The 21741-nt window shown below is 36.7% G+C and overlaps 1 protein-coding gene across 4 annotated transcripts; it reads left to right on the top strand.

The window, feature by feature from the left end:
- The first annotated feature begins 314 nt into the window (after positions 1–314).
- LDL2 (LSD1-like2) lies at positions 315–14119 on the top strand. 4 transcript variants are annotated; one of them, XM_039116471.3, is made up of 3 exons: positions 315–2093; positions 2372–2955; positions 13642–14119. In XM_039116471.3, the coding sequence occupies exons 1-3, from the start codon at positions 554–556 to the stop codon at positions 13738–13740; spliced, it is 2223 nt and encodes a 740-aa protein (XP_038972399.3). In that variant the 5' UTR covers positions 315–553; the 3' UTR covers positions 13741–14119. The 4 variants fall into 4 exon arrangements, with proteins under 4 accessions (XP_038972399.3, XP_038972400.3, XP_038972401.3 ...); XM_039116472.3 differs by lacking the exon at positions 13642–14119 and adding an exon at positions 3541–3959 and having other exon boundaries at positions 338–2093; XM_039116473.3 differs by lacking the exon at positions 13642–14119 and adding an exon at positions 3524–3959 and having other exon boundaries at positions 338–2093.
- The last annotated feature ends 7622 nt before the right edge of the window (positions 14120–21741 follow it).

The following is a 21741-nucleotide window of genomic DNA, read 5'->3' as shown; positions in this document are numbered from 1 at the left end:
GAATTTTATGATCTTATTTTTAAAAAATACCACATCAGTATATTCCTATGCTGTCAACTATTTATAAGAATATTTGTATATTAGCACCAACTTGTATGTCTATAGCATATCCATCCATTTTAATATGTAGTAAGCTTAACATTTATATTCAGTTGTTGACAGGGGCATAACGGTTGAAAAAAGTCCAAACTAGATTCTTTTGCTAAAAAAAAAAAAAACTGTGATAAAAGTAAAAATAGTGGAACTTTTCTGCAGAATTCTCGGATCTGAAATACGACTACTTCCATGCAATTTCAGATAATTCTATGATGATTACGTAAAAATCCTTTCTTCTTCCTCTTGAGCTTATCTTTCTCCCTCTCCGCGTGTTCTCTCGAAGGGAAGTACGAACTTTCCAATGTGAGCTGAAGGAGAACTTATTCACCCTGCTGCCTTACGCTCACCGGAAGGTGAGGGCAACCGCCCCCTTCCTCCCTCCCTCTCGAATGCTCTCCTCCTCTCCTCCCAAATCCCCCTCCAAATCCCACCAAGATCCCACCTTTCCCCGCCGCCGATGGATCCCGCGCCACCCCCCTCCGCCCCCCGACGCCCGCCGCGGCGGCGCTCGGTGAAGCCCACCAACTACGACGAGTCCCGCCTCGATGCCCTCCTCCACGACCAACTCGGCGGTCCCGTCCCCTCCCGCAAGCGCAACAAGACCCTCGAGGAGCGCCAGCGCGAGACCGAGACTGAGGCCATGATCGCTCTCTCCCTCGGCTTCCCCATCGACGCCCTTCTCGACTCCGAGCTCGCCGCCGGCGTCGCTGCTCCCTTCGCTGCCGAGCAGAACGACTACATCGTCGTCCGCAACCACATCCTCGCCCGCTGGCGCGCCAACGTCCGCTCGTTCCTCTCCAAGTCTCAGATCCGCGAGACCGTAAGCAGCGACTACGACCACCTCATCTCCCGCGCCTACGACTTCCTCTCCGAGCGGGGCTACATCAACTTCGGCGTGTCCCCCGCTATCCAGGCGCAGTTCCAGGAGGAGAACGACAAAGGGTCGGTCGTCGTCGTGGGGGCTGGCCTCGCCGGTCTGGCGGCGGCGCGGCAGCTCCTCGGTTTTGGCTTCAAGGTCTTGGTTTTGGAAGGCAGGGACCGGCCCGGCGGCAGAGTCTACACCATGAAGATGGGTAAAAGAGGGAACTTCGCTGCCGTCGACCTCGGCGGTAGCGTCATCACTGGCATTCATGCGAACCCTCTTGGTGTCCTGGCTCGGCAGCTCGGCGTTCCGCTCCACAAGATCAGGGACAGGTGCCCTCTGTTCCGGCCGGACGGGAGGGATGTCGATGACAAATTGGATCTTGAAGTGGATTTCGTGTTCAACAAGCTCCTTGACAAGGCTACGCAGCTGAGGGAGGTGCTGGGAGAGTTTGCCGATGGCATTTCATTGGGTTCTGCCATCGAAAGGCTTCGGAAGTTGTATGGCATGGCGAGGAGCGGCGAGGAGAGGGAGCTTCTTGATTGGCATCTTGCGAATTTGGAGTACGCTAATGCCGGGTGCCTCACGGAGCTCTCGCTGGCCTACTGGGACCAGGATGATCCCTATGAGATGGGTGGAGATCACTGCTTCCTTGCAGGAGGCAATTGGAGATTGATCAATGCACTGTGTGAGGACGTGCCCATATTGTATGGAAAGACGGTAACAAGGATAGAGTATGGAGAAGGGGGAGTGGTGGTGGTTGCCGCCGGTGGACAAGTGTTTCAGGCCGATATGGTGCTCTGCACTGTGCCACTTGGTGTCTTGAAAAGTGGGAATATTAAGTTTCATCCCGAATTGCCATCTCGGAAGCTGGAGGCTATCAAGAGACTAGGTTTTGGGTTGCTGAACAAAGTGGCCATGGTCTTTCCTTATGTCTTTTGGAGTGAGGAACTCGATACATTTGGTTGTCTTAACAGGGATCGATGCAAGCGTGGCGAATTCTTCCTGTTCTATAGTTATCATACAGTTTCTGGAGGTCCTGTGCTTATTGCTTTGGTGGCAGGAGAAGCTGCATTGAGTTTTGAATCCACTGATCCGGTCATTTTGCTTCATCGAGTTCTTGAGATTCTTAGAGGTATTGATCCTCAAGCATCCTTTCGTCTGACTTCGCTTTACTTGTTTGTTTCAGAATTGAGCGTAATTGTTCTGAACGATTCACTAAGATCTCATCGAAAGTAAAAAAGCTGAAATTACTTCAATTTAACAGCAAAATTCGTAACAAACTGAACCTTAATCCAAGCTTAACCATCTCCAAATTCCTTGCATTTTTTTTTTCATTTGCACACTGTTCTCTGAGCATTAAGTGTTTGTGTCTTTGTACTCATCTCCAGTCTTGGCTCCATGACAATGCAGGTATCTATGGTCCAAGAGGTGTTCAAGTTCCCGATCCGATTCAAACAGTTTGTACAAGATGGGGTAGCGATCCTCTTTGTCGCGGTTCATACTCCCATATCAGAGTAGGGTCATCTGGTAGTGATTATGATATTCTCGCTGAGAATGTTGGGGGACGACTCTTTTTTGCGGGGGAAGCAACAACTAGGGAATATCCAGCTACAATGCATGGAGCTTTCTTGAGTGGATTAAGAGAGGCATCATGTATTCTTCATGCCTCAAGGAGTATAACTAATGGGAATGCTGATCCTAAGAAGTGCTTGCAGAAGAACTTGAGATTTTGCAATGACATTCTCTTGGATCTATTTAAGGAGCCAGATTTAGCATTTGGGAACTTTTCTTTTGTGTTCGATACGATCACAATGGAGGATCCTAAGGCAATGGGACTTATGAGGGTTACCTTTGGAACATCCAAAAATGAAGCTTGCAGGAGCTATATCTCGGAAGAAGAATCAGAGGAACAAAGGCAGTTGACAGATTCACAGTTTCAAGCTTTGCATCTGTATGCTATTTTATCCCGGGAGCAAGCACACCACATACAACTGGTAAGTGGGGATGATAAGGGTAGATTAATGTTGCTATGCAAAAAATTTGGCCTAAAACTTATGGGATGTAAAAGTACATTTGCTCTTGGTAGTTCCTTGATTACTAGCATTTGTGGTCCACGAAGAGGCCGGAATAGGCAACGCCGGCCCATGCATTACAAAGTACGGTTCTAGAATTTACAATTCTTGTACTCTTACCATTTTTTGCACCGAAATGCCTCAAGAAACATGCCCCACGATGAAGTATGCCCAACTGTACACACACTATAAAGTGGGCAAAGAGGCCCTTTGTAACTTTGTTTTGCTTACCCTGAACTCCATTCTTTTGAATAGATAAAAAAGATTTGTGTTTCTTTTTTTGGTGTGTGTGTGTGTGTGTGTGTGTGTGTGTGTGTGTTTGTACATGCTAGATGAACTGTTGCACCATCATAGATTCGTTCTTGCCAACTTAAACTTTCTCACCTAGGCTTTTTATCATAGGCTGTTACTTGTCAATTATTTTCTGCTAATTCCCTTGATGAAGCAATCTACATTATATTAGGACTTGTAAAGGTCATATAAACTGCAGTTATTTTAAACTTGTAGGTGACAATATGGAGATATTGGAGTGGCTCATGCAACAAATATATAGACAAGTAACAAGGTTCTAAACTAAATATGTGGGAGGAAAGCGAACCATCATTACTTGCTCAAGAAATTGATGGAAGGATGTAGAGAAGGTAAAAAACTTACAAGTGGTTTCTATCAACTTACAGAATGTGTACGATAAAATACGAGATGATCTGATATGCTGAGCATCGAGGAAGAAGCATCCCAATTGGATATGTTGACCAAATGAAGTGCAAGAATTTCAATGTACAGATTACACACTGGATGTCAACATCCACTAGCCAGTGTTGGTGGTGTAAATGTTTTTGCAGAATATATAATGTTTATTTTTGAGATGTGAATAAGGCTAAAATCTGAATGCAATATTGGAGGATAATTGGATTTTACTTTTGCAATGCTGGCTCTATATTAAAGATAATTTGGAAGATATATGAGGTTGCCTTTGATAAAAAAGTACCAAAATCTTTCATTCAAAAGAACAATATCAATGTGTTGGTATGTCTATTGTTCTTCAATTTGAAGGGCTCGATTAGAAATAGCTTTGAACATGATGCAAAGGATATGGCATGAGAAAAAGATGATATGTTTGGTTGGCGTAAGGAATTTTATGGGTGAAGATGCCTTACATGGTTGGCATGCTACCGGATGGGAATTTTGTAAACAAGTAAATTGCGCAATAACAGAAGAAATATTGTGGTATCCAACTGTAAGAATGTATATGCTATGCAAGCTTGAACTAGCTATCATGAAGTAATTTATTGGCCACAGTATAAAAATTATAGTGTATATATATATATATATATATATATATATATATATATATATATATATATATATATATATATATATATATATATTAGGAAAATTGGTTCTCTTCTAGAGATCGAATTTGGTAGTAGGTGAAGATCAAAAAGAGGGTAAATTCAAAGTTTAATTAAGTACATCGATCATTGATATTAGGCCCATATATTTTTACACTCATGATAAATGAATAGACTATGGGTAGCTTTTGGTTGAAGGGATAAGTGCAAAGAGTAAGTGCTTGCATTTAGCATGCACCAGATTTCGTGATGATTTGGATTTTGTCACAAGGTTGAATTTGCCCTCCGACATTTTTGTATGTTTAGAGTGGAGAAGGGCAAAAATATAATTAGAGAACTTAACTTTCTCCTATTCTGTGATATGTTTATTCCACCAAATTGGTGGAATAGAATTAAAGCCCCCCCTCTCTCTCCTCCCTACTTATCCCTTCTTAGGGTATAAGGCTATTCCGCCAGTCAAAAAATGGTGTCTGGCATTATAACCACAGAAAAAATTCTTTATTCCTTGGTTATATCACCTACCAAACACTGCCTTACTATTTTGGGATAGGTAGAGGAGTAAAGTTGATGAATCTAAATCATAACTATGGAGAAATGTTTAGAGGATCATGCTCTAGTAGTTGGAAAAGCTAAAACAAACTTTATGCCTTGATTTTATTTTGGAGTAACAATGAAAATGAGGCCTTAGTCAAAATTGAATACGACATAAGAAAAGGATCATATATTTCCTTCTTATAGGGGCAATGATAGTAATATTGTGTATTGTGTTCTTGTTGGCCATGTTTCGAAAAGATCCTATATTTCCTTGTTATAGGAGCAATGATAGTAATATTGTGTATTGTGTTCTTGTTGGCCATGTTTTGGCTTTTATATGCTTACATATTATTTCATGGCGACGCTTGGCATGTTGACACAAAAAGATAAGCAAGTTCAAAAATACTAGTTGACATGTTAAGATACATCATTTCTTGACTAATTGTATAAATAACTATTTTTTCTTCTTTATATTAGTCTACAGTCGTGTTAATTGAATAAACATAATTTCAATTACCTTAAAAATATCTAGATCATAAATCACCCTAATATTTATATTTGTTGTTTTTAACATTTGCATGGATGGTTTTATCTACCTTACAGAGAAACATTACTCTACTATTATTAGCTGATGAATTTTGATGGTTTTCTTGATAGAGGGTTTGGGGGCAGATATAGAGAAGCTTGGAAATATAGTTCGTTGTACCATCCCGACCCGCCTAGTTCAGTATGTATTGAACCAAACCGATGGTGAACTGGGACATTCGCGCTGTTGGTTCAAAATAGGGGTCGAACTATACGGTTCACACTAGTTCAGTTTGGTCTCGTGACAAGCACCTCCTACCCTCCTCCACTTCAACAATAGAGGAGGGAGGTTGGAAAGGCCTCTTGTGTCTTTTCAACCCCTCTCTCTCTTATTTTTTCTTTAAATCATGAAAATATGGAGAAAGGAATGGATTTTGCCAAATTTAAGCCAGATCCAATGTAAGAAAAGGTAATGGCCCTCTCCTCTTCCTCCCTTTTTGTTTTTTCTTTTCATTTTGAAGCCTAAAATCAACAATAAAATGGAAAAATGGGGGGAGGTCATATCAAAATTTTGATTGTGGCATGATTTCATAATCTCTTGTAGATCTATGGATGATCCATCCAATGCCACCAAAATTATTTTTTTTTATTTTTAAATAAAAAAATATTTTTGGATTAAAAATGAAAGAAATAAAATTATTGGTAGAAAAATTTTATAAATTTAGTAGCATGATTAGGGTTATATATTAATTTATTTAAATTTTGGCGTGATCATATGCATCGTGACACACACCCAAATTTGAATAAATCTGGAAAATAAGTGGTGTTTTGTGTATGCCCATGGGTTGAGAAAAAAATATGTAGCATCCTTGGTAGGATGCTACACTGATCTAAAGTCAAATTATTTTTTTAAATATTTTATATTAAAATATTATTTTTTAAATAACAAATTACTAAAACTAAATAATAAAAAATAATAAAAAAGTATAAAAAATAGTATTATGTATGGATAATTCAAAAATATTTTTTGAAGTTGAAAATTGATTTTTTGTATTATAGTAAAAATTCACTATTTTTAAATAATTAATTAAATAATATTATTTGGAGATAAAAGTACATGTAGCATCCTTGTTAGAGTTCTACATTATTCTAAGTTAGAATAAAATCTCTATATATTTTCTAATTAAATGTTAGTTTATTATATAAGAATTAATTAAGATTATTTAAGTGTAAAAATTATAAAAAAATCGTATTACATATAGATAATGTATAGCTATTTTTTTGATATTTTTGATAATTTTTAATTACAATATAATTTTACTAATTTTAAATAATTAATTATCTAAATATCAATTTGTATAAAAATATTTGGCATGTGCTCGATAGACTTGTAGGAATGGATCCACCTAGAAAGAAGAACCCATATTGTGAGATTGGTTTGGATCATGGGCAGATGCTCTTAAACTGTACCATAAGAGATACAAGTGGTGTGACATAGTCTTCGAGGTGGGAGGGTTAATTAGATTAAAATAACATTTTGCTAGTGATTACCTTGACACGTCCTAGTATTGGAAATACCCACAGCAGGTCTGACAACTTATGAAGAACTACTTCACCGATTTCAATGCAGTGAAGCAAAATGCTATTACGAAGAGGACGGTGGTGGAACATCAGGAAGCACAACCACCATTATATCACTCTAAAGATTTGGAGCAGGCCTCTGTTCCAGATTTTTCGAAGGCGCAAATCCAGCATTTCATCTAGGTGAGGCTAGATGACCAATGACCGATAGAGAAGATTGCCAGGCATAGGGCTCAGTTTGAGTTCTTATACTATGAGTCAGGCTCTAGTTCTAAATAAGCAGTTTCAGCTTCTACATATACTTTTGCCAATGCATCTACTCTTTGGCCTCAAAACCACACCCGGAGGAAGGTCAGCCACCTCTTTCAAATCCCTTGAGGCTAGAAAATGATTATGTTGGGGGCTATCAGAGTAGATCTGGAGTTCAGAAGGACCTCCTCAATTTGGAAAGTTATCAGTAGGGATGGCAGCCAGTTAGCATCCATGTTTAGGACCTTTTTTTAGCAGAAAAGGGAAGAAGTCCTCTACGAAGATTCCACCAGGGATCACTATTCATGATGTAAATCCACATACCTTTTTGGGTAGAGATTCGAAGTAGTAGAAAATAGTCACCATTCTAGTCAAGGACAAGAATGATATGTCAAGAGCCATTGCATCATGGTTCTACTTCAGTCATATCCTGTAAATGGGGTAGAAAATATGTACTACTGGTCTACTTTCATCTCCATCCAGAGAACTAGACAGGATGTAGATCCACCAGGGCTGAAGGATATCTATGATGATCTTCTAGATAGCAATATGGAGGAGTTGCAGAATTGGGTAGCCTCCTAAAAGAGTGAGAGGGACATGTATGGGTTGATTGTGATTTTTGATAGTTGGATGGGTCCTAGCAAGCGGAGCATCATCAACTCTCTGACTTATATGTTAATTGTGACATAAAAATTTTCTTCCACAAGTTGATATTTCTAATCAGGTGCATGATGCTCAATATATCATTAGAATGATGGAGGGCTTGATCGGCTAGGAGAGCACGATATCGTGCAAGTGGTCACTAATAATAGTTCATAGTATAGAAGATTCATAGAGTGAAGTATCTAGTCCATCACATGGTTCATAGACAACCACACATAGGTGCTTGCTTTGATGAGGAAGTACACAATGGGTGACATCTTGAGGTCAACAGTCACGTAGTTTATTATAGACTACATTCCACTCAATATCCTCATTGAGAAGAAAATAGGCTAGTATTAGATGTTTGTTGGTGCTAAGTGGCAAGAGAGCAGATATCCCGAGCCAGCAGAAAGGAAAGTCATGTGGAAGGCTTGGTGATGTGTCAGCAGTTTTGGCAGCGGATTGAAAGGATTATGAAGCTATCAATTCCTTGTATGGAGTGCTGAGAGTCATGGATAATGAGAGATATCCCTAATAGGCTTCCTCTACCACATCATGATGTTTGCCGAGGCTTAGATCAGGCAGGAGATGGAAAACATGTGTAGGAGTTTATCGACATGATCAACCAAAGGTGTGATTATCAGATAAATAAGGAGTTGCATTTAGAAAGTAATTTTACTCATATACCTGTTCGTCATATACTGTTGTGTTTTAAGTGCAATTGTTATGCTAAATCAATTGCAACTATGTTAACTATCTACTATCTAAACCCGAAATCCCAATATAACATCCTTGGGATAGGTATGGACGAGGAACTTCTTGCTACCCTGTGCAATGTTCCTGATCTGAGAGTCCTTGCCTACTATCTGGAAGAGGTGAGTTAATTTTATCAAGTCGAGTAAATAATTGGGCAGCTTCGGCGACCAGCCAGTTGTAGTAAGCAAAGCAAAAAATGAATCCAAGTATTTTAAGATATGGACTACAACTGTTACTTGGATGTTATATAATTAGTATATAGATGTGGTAGTTTTCTTCAGCCTGTCATTTAAGAACCTAAGACGGCTGACCATTTGGATCCTCTTACAGATAGTCTTCTCCAATTGCTGTGAGTGTAATTGGTCTACCTTCGCCCTCATTCATAGTAAACAAAGAAATTGTCTCACACAAAAGAGCTAAATGATCTTGTGCATGTCCACTATAATATTCGTTTGTGGTTGAAGTGCATTGTATAAGAAGTGGAATTGAAATACAATGATCCACTTTATGATGACTTCATGCATACTGAAGAGGATCGGATGATTGATTGGCTTAAGCTGGATGAGTCAGGATTGCCTCCTCAACTAGCTAGTTTTATAACCAGGGAGGCTAGGGTGGATGTAGAGCAATAGCCAGAACGATATATTTCATGCTCACATCCAGTTGATTAGCCATAGAGGTCAGGCGAGAGTTGATCATCCCATGACTCTCTGTCGGAGATATCCTTCCAGTGATTTGATCGAGAGATGCTGACGAGAGGTCATCATGTTCCCTGTCTACTCAGGGTGGAGGGCATAAAAGATCCTTCCTACAAAATCAAGGCAAGAAGGCAGCTATTCAAGCCGGCAAGAAAGGTAGAGGAAAGACAATTGCATCTTCTTTGAAGAGACTCAAAGAGGAATCTATTCACTCTGATTTGGAGACCAACGAGTCCTCTGATGACCTGTTACACAGATCATCACATGGCATTAGCGATCAGGTTGAGCGATGATGCATTTGGTAGTTAGGGAGGTAGCGAGGCATAAAGCACCATGATTTATGACTCAGCCTAGGATGGCTTTTGATTCACCGGTGAGTTTCAGTTTACTCTTGCTACACAAGATAGGAACTATGGTGCATGATCTAGTAGAGCCCATAAGGATACCATTGCATACAGGAGATGGGCTCCTCATGGTTGTTCAAGTCTTGATGTTGCTATGGTAGATGACATTGCATATGGACTAGGGTCTTTGGATGTAGATGGTGCCGAGTCACGTATCGAACCCTATTTCACATCACAATTCCTGCTTTACCAGTTTTGCCCCTCCCTCACGAGATAGCTGATCATTTTTTTTTATATTCAAAAGGGACTCTCATCTAGACAAAAAGGAAGATCCTCCTTTCATTTCTATGTGGGGAGGAGGCAGCTGTGCTGGCTGATTGGTTTTTATGTCGATTGGAAGAATGTGTAGGGCGGTCTACTGAAATGTAGGGCTCGAGGGGGACATATACTAACTCGGCGATACGGGAGGTGATGGTGTTAGTGGGGGCTCCGAAGAACGGGGTGGAGAGATCTTTTTAAGTATTGAAGAGTCGTCTTCAAGGGCGAGAAGCATATATGTATACTTATATTATAATATATATAATATATAAATAAATATAGCCTTTGACCCATACGTACATGGATTGCCCAAGATGTTGCATTCGAGTGATTACTATCTTTCATAGTTTCAACCATCTTTCGGGTTAGATTTTGCGGTCGGCATCTTCGAATGGCCAGTCCATCTCAGACGGATGACTCTTCCCAGAGTAGCTATTCTGTGGACTATGGAATGATCACTGGGAAGGACTATCACAATATTCTCCTCTTGGAGAGTTAGTGTGAAGCTCCTCTAGAATACTATTATGATCCTGTTGTCTACGAGGCACATTGACACTCAACCAGATTTTAGATATCGAGATGTATTTCATGCTTTAATTATATTAAAATCAACTGAATTTATTGTATTATATGTATTTTTTACTTGTAAATATATTGGTTGGTCTATTCCAATTGCATTCATGATAAAAAGACATCAAAACAAGGTTAAAATTACAAAATAGATAGCAATCCCAATCAAATTTCTAAGTACAACTCAAAAAAAAAAAGATTAAGAAAGGAAAAATTGAAAAAACAAATGGTGTACCGGTCAAATGACCAGCATGCCAACCTACATCGTGTGTCTGCATGGTACCTAACTAGTATTATACCGACTAATGGCCGACCAGTACCGATCTCGGTATCGGTTCAGCGAACCTTGCTTAAAATAACATCAAAGGTGGTCCTAAATAGGAATGCTTGTCGGATCCATACAGCTGACTTTAAATAGTCGACCTCAAATAGTTGGAAAAAGGTTGGATGGCTATGATTATGTGTATCTGATGCAGGATAGGTCATTACTCATTTGAGATTTTGAGTTGTCTTGCCCAAGTCAAACTTTTTAGCATTATTAGTCTAATCCCAAAGTCTGAAGTTCTCGAAGGTTAGCATTACACCTATTTACACATTTTAAAACCCCTAATAATACAATCAACTGATTGCATAATAGGCATCCCAATAAATACTAGGCTTGAGATAATAAAGGAAAAGAAGTTTCCTTTGGATAGCTAGAGCAAGAGGGAATTAGGGTTCATGGCAAGTGATGATGGTTGCTCTCCAATTTTTTTTCCTTTTCCTTTTTGCCATTCCTTTTTTTTTTCTATTTACTTTTTCCTGAAAAAGAAGTGAGCATGCCTCATCAATTATGAGAAGAGAGGAGCAAATGGCCTCTTTCTCTCTTTCTAAGAAGGATGAGGGTCCTCCTTGTTTATCCGGTCATCCATACTATAACATGGATAAAGATATGCTGATTTGAATTAAGATAAATAAAGAAGAATTACACCTAAGAACCTTATTAGCAAAACAAACTAAAAGCAACCATTATAAACACCTAAGATCGTACCTAATACCCTTATAAACCGAAACTACAGCAGAACTAAATGAAAAGTAAAGCAATATGGATTTAGAACTCTTTTTTTTCTAAGTTTCCATTTCTTCTATATATATTCAATTGTATTTGCTCCAGTTCTCAGAGGAAGAGGAATTCAGCTCCTATGAATTGGCCAAACCAAATGAGAGAACTGCCTTAGCTTGGAGCTTTCTCTCCTCTTTAGAGGGAGCATAATTGTCATTATCGGTCTAAGAATACGTGGTAGCCGTCCTTATTGGGTGCGCTACTCTCATTAAAGATCCATATTGTTCAAATATTGAACGATTTGCAGTCTTAAGTACTTCTCCATACTATACGTGCGTACAGGGGATTTGGTTGGAAAAGATTGCCTTTAGCAAAGATCAAACAAAAATTGACCTCAAATTTTGTGTTTCCATATTTTCAAATGATTTCTTTTGAAACTTACTAATTTCAGTCTATTTTGATGGTTCAACCAATTTTAAATGAAATTAAACAAAACTAACCATGTATGCCTTTCTAGAGCATCATATTGGTTTATTCTTTATTTCCTTATATACACAGACTATATAGTTTTCTTTTTTCTTTTCTAGAGTCAAAAGAGCAGATAAACAATAAAAATAATGCTTAGCAAGCCAATTTCTTCGAAAGGCCCTTACTACAATATATTATAGAGATCCAAGTAAACAACTAAATAGAAGACACCGTTACTCATAGTAATGATATCTTTTTAAAATAAATATAACATTCTATAACTACATGAATTTAATTAAATATTTATTCAACCTTAAAATATGAGAAAGAAACAAATCTAATATATTTGTCATTTCTACTAAAAATTGACCAGAAAGAAATATTTGAATGTACTAGACATTGCAAAGCTTCACATTTGCTGAATTTTTGAACAAGAGAAGTTCACAAACTAATTGATATAAATGTTCATGGTAGTACAAAATTTCAGTATGCTTTATAAATCTTCTTGACATGCAAATACTAATTTCATCTTAAAACTGTTGAAACTACTTAAGCGAAGAACCTTCACATCATAAAATACTTTAAATGCTTTGTAACAAGTTTTCTTATGTTGTTTTGCTTATATTTTTCTTTTCATTTTTATTTTTTCTGACTTTTATGATTGAATCTCTGAAACAGTTAGTGAAATTGTCAAAATTAACATTCCACAAGCCTGGCTAAAAGTGAAACTGAAGTCAAGTTTCAAACTTTTCCTGCCTAGTAGGTGCCGAAATATGAATTGCAATAGGCATTGGAGCCAAATTATAATGTTGCTCTCTTGACCTATCCAAGAGAGAGAATATAACAATGTAATCTCAGTCTCTCGGCTCTTGGGGAGATGGAATATGCAAAGCTCCTACTACTAATAACTACAGATAGTCATTTGCAGCACATGGATCTGGTGTGGAAAAAGTTGCTGAGCCTCAAATCCTTAATTGAACTCCATAGAATTGGTCTGATGCTTTGTGAGAAAGAAGCAAGAATTTTCCTTGTTTGGCCTCTCAATTGGTGATTTATGATAACTTATCCTCCTTAGATTTATTTTCCTGCACTTAATGTAGCACATCGCTGCTAACCGTAGAACCCACTCACTAGGCAGAAAACATGCTGCCAGTATGTTTGGCTCCCTGTACTTCATCTCCTAAAACTCGAAGTTCAGAATTAAATTGTTATGGAATATCTAGGAGTTTCTTTGTGGCTTCATAGGCTTATATTTTGAATTTGAAAATAATCCAGATACATTAAAGCCCTTCAGTGTCAAATACCTTGTTCCAATACCAATTAACATGGTAAATATTTAGATCAGAACTTATGTAATCATAATTTCTGGCATTTACTTCGCATTTGAGGTTTTATGGTAAATGGGGAAAAAAATCAGTAAGTGAGGAATGCATGCATCTTAGATGTTTTTAATAGGAATTGATAACTTTGAAAGGCACAAATGCATGTGGACCTGCAATCTTAAGATCTGATTTTTATTTCAACTCTAGGTTTTTTGGCTAGAGGCTGAACATTTTCAACAAATGGGGACACAAACGCATCCTAGAGGTTATCGAGCAAGCTCCAAGTCAACAGAGATCAACCAATGATTGAAGAAAATAAAAGAAAGAGGGGAAGACAAAAGAGAAAGCTGGAACTTGAATTAATCATTCATAAATCTGTCACTTCATCTCCTCTTCACCCATTCAAAATCTATGCTAGAAAGATATTCTAATAAATCTATTTGTGGAGACAAAGGCAGAAATAGCAAATATCTTTTGTTAGCATGTGAAGGGGAAATAGGTTGGATGGCATGGAGGGCTGATTTCTCTTTTATTTCTTCTCTTCTTTTTTCTTACTTTTCTTTGTTTCCCTTGTGTTCTTTTATTTTCTTTTTTTCTCTATTGATTGTGCGAAGAGATGGACATACAACCTCTTTCTTTGGTCATCAAGTTCGTTGACATGGAGAAGTTAATGCTGACCTGGACATAACATATCTTCTTTCAGTTTTCTATTACATGGTGACCTAAACATGCAAGATCATACTAAAGACTTATATAAACTGAAATGTGGGAAAATAAATGAAAAATACAGTGAATTGACTCTAAAAAACTTAACCCCTTTTGCTCCTTGTTTTCCTTCTCTTTTCCATCAAAACCCAGATTTCAATCTTGATGGCATCATCCAGTATGCATTATCGATGTGTTAGAATAAGGTTGGGGCACATCAATTTTGATATATGAGACCACATACAGATGGGAAAAAAATAAATGCAACTAGATAATCATTACAACCCTATCTACAAAAAGATTTCTGATAATACATACAGGAATAAGGAAGTAATAGGGTAAATTGTTGATAAAGGATTAATGCTAGAAATTTAAGGTTGAAATTGGATTTGGTTCATGAAGGTGAGCCTAATGGTAAAATGGAGAAGCATATGGTCATTGAAAGTATATTTGGAGGAGCATGTAGGAAGAGAAACAATTGAAGCATCATATTGTTTTGGACCACATTTAGTCTAGCTTTTGAGTCAGATTCATGTGCAACCAAAGCGTGACTTGTCATCACATGGCCTATCCATATTCATTCGTACATTCATACATGCATGTAGAGATCCATACACATGTATGAACGTGCATCTATATGCATACACATGAACATACCTGTCTATCTATCTATCTATATATTTTATATACACACATGATATCTAGGAGGCAAGTTACTAAAGTAGTTATTTGGCTAGAAATGAGCTAGGTTTGTGCAAGACTACCCCATATAAGGTGTAGACACCTCCTAACTGCAGCAAAGATTAAGTTTTCTTCAATTCAGTGGCCTAAATATATGTATGCCATAGCTAACTGCATACCCAACCTTCACATATCACCTTTTGGCTTAAGTTCCTCATACTACAATTTCAATTTCCCCCTAATCAATGATTTCTTGCATATTTTTCCGAATTAAACTCTTTAGATTCTTGATCACATCCTAAATCTAACCTAAATGATCCTTTATACTTGCACAAATTGCAACTAGATCTGTACCAAACTTACAAATATTTCTATCCAATTTTTTCTCTATTGACTGATCCTTTGCATCTCAAGTTTTAGCTTTCACTTGTCTCGCAGAGCCCTACAAATTCTTACAAATACCCTATTTCATAGAGACCTAAAATAACCCCCTCTTGCAATTCTTATTATTTTCATTCCTTTTCTCTTACATTCTACCTCTTAGCAATTCTAGTAATCCCTACACTAGTCACAACCTATTGGACTGATGTAAGCTGAAATACTGCACCTTGATATGTATGAAACTTGCAAATATTTCCATCCAATTTTCTCTTTACTCATACAACCTTTTGTCTCAAATTTTAGCTGTTCCCTTGTCTCTTATAGCCCTATTCTTTAGTAGAGACCTAAAATAAATCCCCATACTTCTTGTTCTTACTTTTTTCTCTTACATTCTTCCCCTTATCAGTACTTTTGATTCCTAGACTTGCATCCACACCATCCTATTGAACTGATATAGGTTACCCGTGCCTTGAGAAATGTTAAGAGTCAAATAAACATCACCAAAGCATCTTGGCCAACTCATAAGGAGCTTAAATTGACATATAAGTAATCAAATTAAGAGCTTAAAAGTTTGTATTATTAGGATGCATCATAGGTAGTAGAAACTTTGACCGGAAATAACACAAGTAGAATTTCGGGGTGAAATCCACTTCCATTGTATCAGTTGTTGATAAAGCTTTCTAAGTAGACTTTTATCATATCAATTGGAGGATGGACGGGAAAGTTATAGGCAAAATACGAAAGATCTGTCCATACAATATGTCTATATAAATTGATAGCAAGATTCAAATTTTTAGTTAATAAATTGATGGTAATACCCTTACCATCAATTCAGTTTTAATTTGGCAAGAAAAAACTTAACATCAGAAGGAATTTGAGTCCAAGTTTTCTTGCAATAACTGAGTTAGTATAAAATAGGGTCAATTGCACCTAGGTTATTAACAGTTCAATCTAACAGCAGCTAGGTCTACTTAAGATGTTTCTGCATCTAATAGTGCTCTTAAGTCATGGGAATAGTTTATGGAAGCCCTATTTTGGATGCTCTTGCAGTCCTAGTCGAATTGTAGAAGTACCCAGATATTCTAGTCATTCTAGATGGCCCTGAAGCACTATAAACACCACCTTTATTCATATCATTTTGCAACATAATGAATTGAATGAAAGATATTTTTTGCATCATAGTGAATTGAATTAGAAGTTTTTGTAGCTTGGTCGCGAGTGTTCTTGGTGCATTACAAGAAAATAGGGTTTCAGTGACGAGTTTTATAGCAACAACAATATTTGCCTCTAAAAATGATTTGCATATATAGCAGCAAAAACACTCAACTCAACAAGCCTTCATCCCAACTTGGGGTCAGCCACATAAATCATTTTCCTCTATTTTGCTTTGTTTAAGGCCACACTTTATGAAAGATATAGCGATATCAGATCTTCCTTACTATTTCATCTTATGTGATTTTCGCTCCGCCTCTATCTCTGTTCTATTTATATCAAATCACTCATTCATACTGATACATTCTTTGGCTTACATTGTACATGTCTAAACCATCTAAGTCATCTTTCTCTCAACTATTTTTAATTAGTGCAATCTCTTCCTTTTCAAGTGATCTCATTTATTATTCTATCTTCTCTTATATCACCATACATTCATCTCAACATTCTCATTTCAACGACACATATCTTGTGCATATATTGTTTTCTAGTTACCAATACTCAGCACTACAAAGCTAGATGGTCGAATGACTATTCTAGAGAATTTTTTCTTCAACTTGGGAGGAATATGATCCAATCGAGGAGAAGCTAGATTTTGTTTAACTCGCTTAACTCGAATCTATCAAAAAAAAAAAAGATGAAAAAATCTCAAAAGTAGGCTTTCATTGAGGTACATAGCATCTATTTATAATGTGAGGTCCATCCTAATACAATTTGGGTTGGATTCCTCTTTCTAATCCTAGTAAGATTTTTTTTTGCTAAAATAGAAATCTCTAGTAGAAAAAAGCTAAAAATTTTGAGGACGTAGATTTTGACTTCTACATGAACTTTGCCATCTATCTCTCCGTCTGATTCTTCTCAGATAGAGAGCTACACCAAATCAAAATCTTATCAAAAAAAAAACTTTCAATTTGACCAGCCCTTTTAAGGGTCTAACGATATAATTTCATTCTAATTCAACCTCTTAGTTGTAGATCTGAAAAAGATATCCAATTTCAAAAAAAAGGTCATCTCAATCGGGCATTGTATAACCAAGTTATGGCCACCGAAAGTTTGGTTGCAACTCGGTTTCTCGATGTGGCGGATCTCACTCTTAAACCCTGTCTAGCCTCGTTCGTAGTAGTCAAAGTGTTGCACATCGAGTCTGGTGATCCTCTTGAATACTCGTAGTAGATAAAATGTTCCACATCGAATCTGGTGATTCTTTTGAATACTCGTAGTGGCCAAAGTATTCCACATCGAATTTGGTGATTCTTCTGAATACTCGTACTGGCAAACTGACCCACATCGATTCCGATGATTCTTATAGATCAGAACTCTCTTTGTTTAGGAGATTTAGCTCCTGCTAAATCAGAACTGAAGATGAAAAAATACTTGCTTCCCTGCCGCACGGCTGAACCATATGGTTAGAGCTGTTGGTGCTTTTATTGAAGGCATCGTCAATCGAGATACGATCTCAGTGAGTTAGGCTATCTTCTCTTCTAGTTGTGCGAGCCGTTCCATCATCTTATCATCCGTCGAGGTAGAAGTAGCAACCATGCTCATCTTTGTCTTCAATATACTTCAAACACGGATATATCTTGTTCTGATTACTTGTACTACTTGCACATCTGGACCATGCACTAAGGCTCCCATAGATGTAGAGGACCGAAGCTTTGGTACGAACTTGATCTAAACAGATCAAGTTGGAATTCCACCATGTAAGAGCATGGCTCTAATACCAACTTGATCCTGTAGGGGAAAAGAAAGATTTACTTCAACCTACTCAACTCGAATCTCTCAAAAGAAAACTAAAAGAAGATGGAGAAATCTCAAAAGTAAGGCTTTCATTGATCCTTCAAAAAAATAAGGTACATAGCCTCTATTTATAATGTAATATCCGTCCTAATACAATTTAGGTCGGATTGCTCTTCTTAATCCTAGTAGGACTCTTTGTTCTAAAATAGACATCTCTACTAGAAAAAAGTTAAAATATATTAAGGAGGTAAATCTCAACTTCTACATCAACTCTGCCTTCTATCACTCTGCCTGATTCTTCTCAGATAGAGAGCTACGCCTGGTCAAAGTTTTATCCAAAATAAAAATTTTTGATTTGACTAGCCCATTTTGGGTTCTAATGGTGCAATTTCATCTCAATTTACCACATAGTTGTAGATCTCAAAAAGATGCCTAATTTAAAAAAAAAATTGATCTCAATTGGCCATCGTATGATCAAGTTCTGGCCTCCGAACGTTTAGCTGCCACTCGATTTCTCGATGTAATAGATCTCGCTCTTGAACCCTGTCCAACATCGGTCGTAGTGGTCAAAGTATTCCACATCAAGTCTGGTGATCTTTCTGAATAGTCGTAGTGACCAAAGTGTTCTACATCGAGTCTGGTGATGCTCTTGAATATTCACAGTGTCCAAAGTATCTACATAGAGTTTGGTGATCCTCCTAAATACTCAAGTGGCCAAACTAGTCCACATCGAGTTCGATGATACTCTTGGATCAGTATCTTATGATCACATTGTATCATAGTTACACTTCTCCATTTTAACCACTTTGCTTTAATTCTATAGATAACATCTTCGTCAATCTCTCCTTCTTTATGAATAATTGATTTTAAATATAAAAAATAATTACTCTTTGAAACTTCATGATCCTTAATTTTTACATCATTATCTTTATTTCTAATTTTACTACAATCGTATTCAAAGTTCCATCTTGATCCTACTTAACCTAAAACCTTTATATTTTAATGAGCTCCTCTATAATTTGAATTTATGATTAACTCTAGCTTTAGTTTCATCTACTAAGACAAAATCATCTGCAAATAGTATGCACTGAGAATATCATCCTAAGTATACATGACAAGCTTATCCATAACTAGTACAAAAAGATAAGAACTTAGAGTAGGTCCTTGATGAAAACCTATTGTAATCTGAAACTCGTTAGTATTACCACTAGTAGTTCTGACACTAGTAACTGCCCATTATACATGTTCTATATCATATTAAAAAAAACAAAACTTCTTTCTTTTCTAACAAATATCATAAGAGTTCTCTAAGAACTTTATCATATACTTTCCCTAAATTAATGAATACCACATCAAGATTTCATCTCTTTTCTTTGTATTTCTGCATTAACCTCCAAACGAGAAAATAGCTTCTATAATCGACCTACTTGGCATAAAAGTAAATTGATTTTCTAATATTTTATATCGCATCTCATTCTATGCTCAATCATCCTCTCCCAAAGTTTTATAATATAGGTCATGAGTTTAATATCATGATATTAGAATAATTTTTAATATCATATTTATTCTTATAGATCAGTACTATATTACCCTTTATTCATCAAGCAACTTCTTAGTTTTTAAAATCTTATTAAACAAATTAGTGAACCAAGCTACCCCCTTGTTACCTAAAACTTCCATCAAGTCCAGCTGCTTTTCCTATTTTCATCTTTTTCATAGTCTCCTTTACCTCGGATACTCTAATTCTATCTATATACTTGATATTTCTATCCTCAATGGAACTAATAAGGTATCCTAAACCATTTACTCAACTTTCAGTGAATAGCGTATTAAAATAACACCTTCATCTTTCTTTGATCTTGTCCTCCTTAACCAATTTTTTTTTATTTTCATCTTTGATGCACTTAACTTGAGTGAAGTACTTTCTAATTTATTTTCTCTTGATCTCGTAATCTTATAGATATCTTTCTTCCTATCTTTTGTTTCTAACTTGCAATATTGACTCTTCATATGCTTTGAATCTAATCTCTCATACCACCTTCTTAACTTGCTTCTTAGCCATCATAAAGCTTTCATATACTTCTCTATTCCTACATTGAGATAGTTAGTCTTCTATAGCTCTTTCTTTTAACATTAACTACCAACTGAACTTTCTCATTCCACCACCAAATTTTTTTACTGGATGGCTCTTTTTTCTTCGATTCTTACAATATTTCTATATGAACTTTCTTGATAATTTTAGCCATCTCTTTCCGTGGTATTAATTTTTCCATGTAGACCCTATTTTCCTTCCTTCAACACTCTATCCTTGAAAGCCATTTGTTGCTCTTCTCACAAATTCTATCATCTAGTCCTCGGGTTCCCCCATGTTCTTCATTTCTTGATACACATCGAAAACTACCAATCTATATTGGCTAGCCAAACTCTTATATACTTTACAATCTTTACATAAAACTCGAACTAACTTTCAAGAAAATCAAAAAAAAATCTATTTGACTAGTATTATACCCAAGCTTAAGAGTTATCAAGTGAAGAGTCCTTTTCAAAGCAAGTTTAGCTAATACTAGATTATATGTCATTACAAACTCCATAATTGCATTTCATTTCTCGTTTCTATCTTTGAAACTATAACCTCCATGTACTTTTTCAAGATCTATACCATATTTCCCAGCATGCCTCATTTAAATCTTCTCTGATAAATATTTTTTCTTGTTCGATAAATATTTTTTCTTCACTAGAAATCTCTTAAATTAGTCCATCCATGTCCCACCAAAAATGCTGCTCTGTAGCATCATGAAATCCTACTTGAGGAATATAAGTTCTTATGATATTAATAGATGTATCTCATAATACTAATTTTATCAAGATTATTCTATCTCCTACTCTCTTAATATCTACAATCTCATTTTTGAACTCTTAACTATAATAATTCCTACTCCATTTTTATTCCAACCTTTTCTAGTATACAGAGTTTATAACCCATCTTATCAACTTTCTTTATTTTTTATTCTATCTCACATCCACTTAGTCTGTGCAAGCTAGCTATGTTAATTCTTCTCATGGTTATTGTAACTATAGTTCCATCAATTTTCTTATTAACAATCCTATATTCCAAATTGCTACTTTCTTAGGCTAACTTTTTTACCCACATCTTTTCATTATACGAGAACCCTTTCGTACTTCTGAGTGCTAATTTGGTGTCTCACTTCTAGGGAACACCTAGTTAATCCTTTCTAACATTATACTACAGTCGGGGCTAGATGCAGCGCTTCACTAATAGGAAAGCTCCTAACGATTTTCTTATATGGGTTTATGTTCATAACATATGACTTTAGGTCTATATTGGCTGGCAACTTACTGCAACTCTCCTGCTTTATCCCAGCTTTGGATTGGCTATGTACAAATAATAGATAAAGTTATACATAGTAGCAAAAATAAGTGCTTCTAAAAGTTATTTATAATTATAGAAGCAAAAAAAGTTACATCCTAAAAACTTTGTATTTATAGTGGCAACTTTTTTCCACTATAGCTTTTCTTGACATCAAAATATAAATAGCTAAAGTTTTAGCAGTAGTGATGGTTTGGGGCTCT

This window comes from Phoenix dactylifera, chromosome 8 (assembly GCF_051530095.1).
Source record: "Phoenix dactylifera cultivar Ajwa chromosome 8, Ajwa_hap1_PhDact_Kaust_v1.1, whole genome shotgun sequence".
NCBI classification, from domain to species: Eukaryota; Viridiplantae; Streptophyta; class Magnoliopsida; order Arecales; family Arecaceae; genus Phoenix; species Phoenix dactylifera.
The sequence above is the reverse complement of the archived record's forward strand: the minus strand, read 5'-3'. Positions and strand labels throughout refer to the sequence as shown.

Excerpts from the sequence above, each read along its gene's own strand:
- LDL2 (XM_026800343.4), top strand. The coding sequence starts at position 554 with ATGGATCCCGCGCCACCCCCCTCCGCCCCCCGACGCCCGCCGCGGCGG. Across the intron at positions 2,094-2,371 it reads AGTTCTTGAGATTCTTAGAG|GTATCTATGGTCCAAGAGGT; the intron begins GTATTGATCCTC and ends ATGACAATGCAG.